The sequence below is a fragment of the Symphalangus syndactylus genome, chromosome 5, assembly GCF_028878055.3.
Source record: "Symphalangus syndactylus isolate Jambi chromosome 5, NHGRI_mSymSyn1-v2.1_pri, whole genome shotgun sequence".
In the NCBI taxonomy this organism is placed as follows: domain Eukaryota; kingdom Metazoa; phylum Chordata; class Mammalia; order Primates; family Hylobatidae; genus Symphalangus; species Symphalangus syndactylus.
Window position 1 is genome coordinate 65,815,620 of NC_072427.2, and position 2,942 is coordinate 65,818,561.

General features: G+C 59.6%; 1 protein-coding gene across 1 annotated transcript; it reads right to left on the reverse strand.

The window, feature by feature from the left end:
• Positions 1 to 347: 347 nt before the first annotated feature.
• Positions 348 to 2,440, reverse strand: RHOV (ras homolog family member V). Its single transcript, XM_055278795.2, has 3 exons — positions 2,079 to 2,440; positions 1,831 to 1,889; positions 348 to 1,646 (listed from the first exon to the last, which is right to left on the reverse strand). The coding sequence occupies exons 1-3, from the start codon at positions 2,284 to 2,286 to the stop codon at positions 1,203 to 1,205; spliced, it is 711 nt and encodes a 236-aa protein (XP_055134770.1). The 5' UTR covers positions 2,287 to 2,440; the 3' UTR covers positions 348 to 1,202.
• Between the last annotated feature and the right edge of the window lie 502 nt (positions 2,441 to 2,942).

Below are 2,942 nucleotides of genomic sequence, written 5' to 3' on the forward strand. Positions count from 1 at the left end.
CAGTGCTGAGCATGGTGCTCTAGAAAGGAGGGGTGGAGGGGAGGGGCTCCACCCACCAGGTGAGGTCATGGGAAACCAGCTCTGGCGCTGACACCTGGGGAAACCCGTTTCCAGGCAGCTTCCCACGCTAGGTCTACTGGGAACCAGCTGAGCCCCAAGCGGGGAGCTCCACACCTACCCCCACAGTCCAGTTCCCATCACACTGCCCCCACCCCCAGCCCAGCCCCCACCCTTCAATCTAGCCTCAGTCCTTTGGTCCCCAATCTGTCTCTAGCCAGGCAGTTAGGCCTTGAGAAGGGTTATGAGGGAGCAGTGGGCTCCAGGAAATGACAGAGGCAACGCACGGCTTCACAGACTTAAGGTTTTATTTGCAGACTCTGCACTGCTCTAGCTTCTAGGCTGTGTGACCTTGAGGAAACGGATGACCCCCAACCTGGTCCTCCTTCAGGCTCTAATTTGCAGCTCCTCCCCCTCCTTTTGCTGGGCCTTGACTCTCACTTCCTGCCCCACTCCTGGCCCAGCCAGTTTGGGCAGTGCCTAGGGAGCCCAGAGACCCAGTTCTTCCCGGGGGCCAGCCCCGCCCTCCCTAGCCTTGGGGATTGAGGGCAGCCCAGGTGTCAGCCCGCTCCTCATCCACCCTACTTCCCTCTCTCCTCCTCCTCGTCATCTTCCTTCCAGGCCCAGCCCTTATCCACCATCAGTCCCAGGCTCCAAAGCCTCTTTTCCTGCTCACTCTCTCAATCTCTCGCCCACTCCATCCCAAACTTCTCTCCAAATCGGGGTTGAACCCCTTCCAGCCCTCCATAATGCCAAGCGTTCCCCAAGCTCTTTCTCACCCGTGTGCCAAGGAAGGGTCCTAATTCAGCCAGGCTGACCTGAGGGCCCAGGACAAGAAACTGGGAACTGGATCCCAAAATGCTCGGAGGTGACTGACCCTGTTAGGACCATCCCATGAAAATCAAAGTGCCAGGTTTTTTCTGTGAGCTTTGACTGGAGAAATCCAAATCAGAGCCTTCCCTCCTAGGCTCACCCAGGCATATCAGAGTGGGCAGTTAGAGGCCCATGTCCCCCGAGTGTTCGGAAGGGAACTGAGTCCTATGAGGTGGCCAGGCCCTGCCAGTAGCTGCCGCAAAGGCCCGGGTGCCCCAGGTCTCAGAAGTCTCTGGCCTCCTGCCTACTACTTGCTATGCAGCCATAGCAGCTCAAACGAAGCAGAAGAACTTCTTCCAGCGGCAGCGGGAGAGGGTGCGCACACCTTTGGCATTCAGTTTCTTCTCCAGCCGGGCTTTGTGCTCAATGGCACTGAGAATGGCCGAGTCAAATACTTCCTTCAAGTTCTTCTGTGTCAAGGCTGAGCACTCAAGGTAGCAGCAGGCTCGGATCTTCTCGGCCAGACCCTGAGCCTGGGGTTGGGGCACGGGGCCCTCCCGGCCCCCCTGGTCCAGCTGAATCAGTACGTTGACATCGTCCCTCAGGTCGGCCTGAGTGCCCACCAGCAGCACAGGCGCCTGGGGGTTGTGCGTGCGGATCTCGGGCAGCCATTTCTCTGTGATGTTTTGAAAGGAGCTGGGCTGCACCACGCTGAAGCACGCCAGGAAGACATCGGTATCCGGGTAGCAAAGGGAACGAAGTCGGTCAAAATCCTCCTGGGGTGGGAAGGCCAGGTGGTAAGGATTAGCCCCCCGCCACGTGGAATCCATTTCTCACCCGGGGCTGGAAACCTGAGACTCCAAGAGCCCAAGGCTTTCTCCATTCTTGCTCCATGTGGGGTCCTCCCAGCCTCCAGCCCACCTACCCGCAGGCCAGTAGAGGCCGCGCCCAGCTTCTCACCTGTCCCGCTGTGTCCCAGAGCTCAATGCGGACGGGGGCTCCATCCACCAGGACTTGCACTGCAGGGGCGGGGCGGGGAGAGCCTGAGTTAGGAAGGGCGTCCTGGGCCGCACCAGCGCCACCTCGGGGCCTGCTCCCGTCTCCTCCCCGGGGTCCTCTGCGCCCTCCCGCCGCGACGCCAGCCCCAGCTCTCCGGTGCACAGCCCCGCCGCAGCCACGCGGCCGCCCGGGCGATTGAATGTACGTACCAGAGAAGGTGTCCAGCGCAGTGGGCCGGTAGCGCGCGGGGTACCCATTGCAGGTGTAGCTGACGATGAGGCTGCTCTTGCCCACGGCGCCGTCGCCCACCAGCACGCACTTGATGCCCAGCTCTGGGGGCGCGCTACGCCGCCGCGGGGGAGGGGTCGGGGCCCGGAGCGGGGGCGGCTCGGCCTCGCTCAGCTCCCGCGGCGGCATGGCCCGCTCCGGGGGCAGCAGAGGGGCCAGCCCGGGACTCGGCTTCGCTGCGCTCGGTGAAGCAGGTCCCGCTGGCTGCCTCTGACTGAGTGGGTCCAGGCTGGGCGCGTCGGCCCAGCGCTACCAGCGGGTTTGTGTAGGGCCCCACCCACTTCATCTACATGTCTCAGGCGGCCCCGGACCCCACCCACCGGCGAAGACCTCCCGCGGCCCAGCACCCTGCAATGCCAGGCGAGGAGAAGGAAAACCCCGAGAGGAGGAAAGGCAGGCAGAAAGCTGGAGCTCCAAGAGTCACGGAGGTACAAGGACAAAGAATCATCAAATGAGAATACCAAGAAGAGACAGACATCCATGATTTATTGTTAGGAGGAAGAAGCAAGTTGCAGAACATATAATACAGTATGTTCAGGTTAAACAAATGTGCAAATTAAACCTTGTTCAACTTACAAGAAAAAACTCTATGCATATGTTTGCATGAGTATTAAAAAGTTGGGATAATTTTATTAATGAAAGAATTATTTTTTTAAATATTGAGGCTGGGAGCAGTGGCTCATGCCTGTAATCCCAGCGTTCTGGGAGGCTCAGCCAGGAGGATCACTTGAGCCCAGGAGTTCAAGGTTACAGTGAGCTATAATAGTGCCATTGCACTTCAGCCT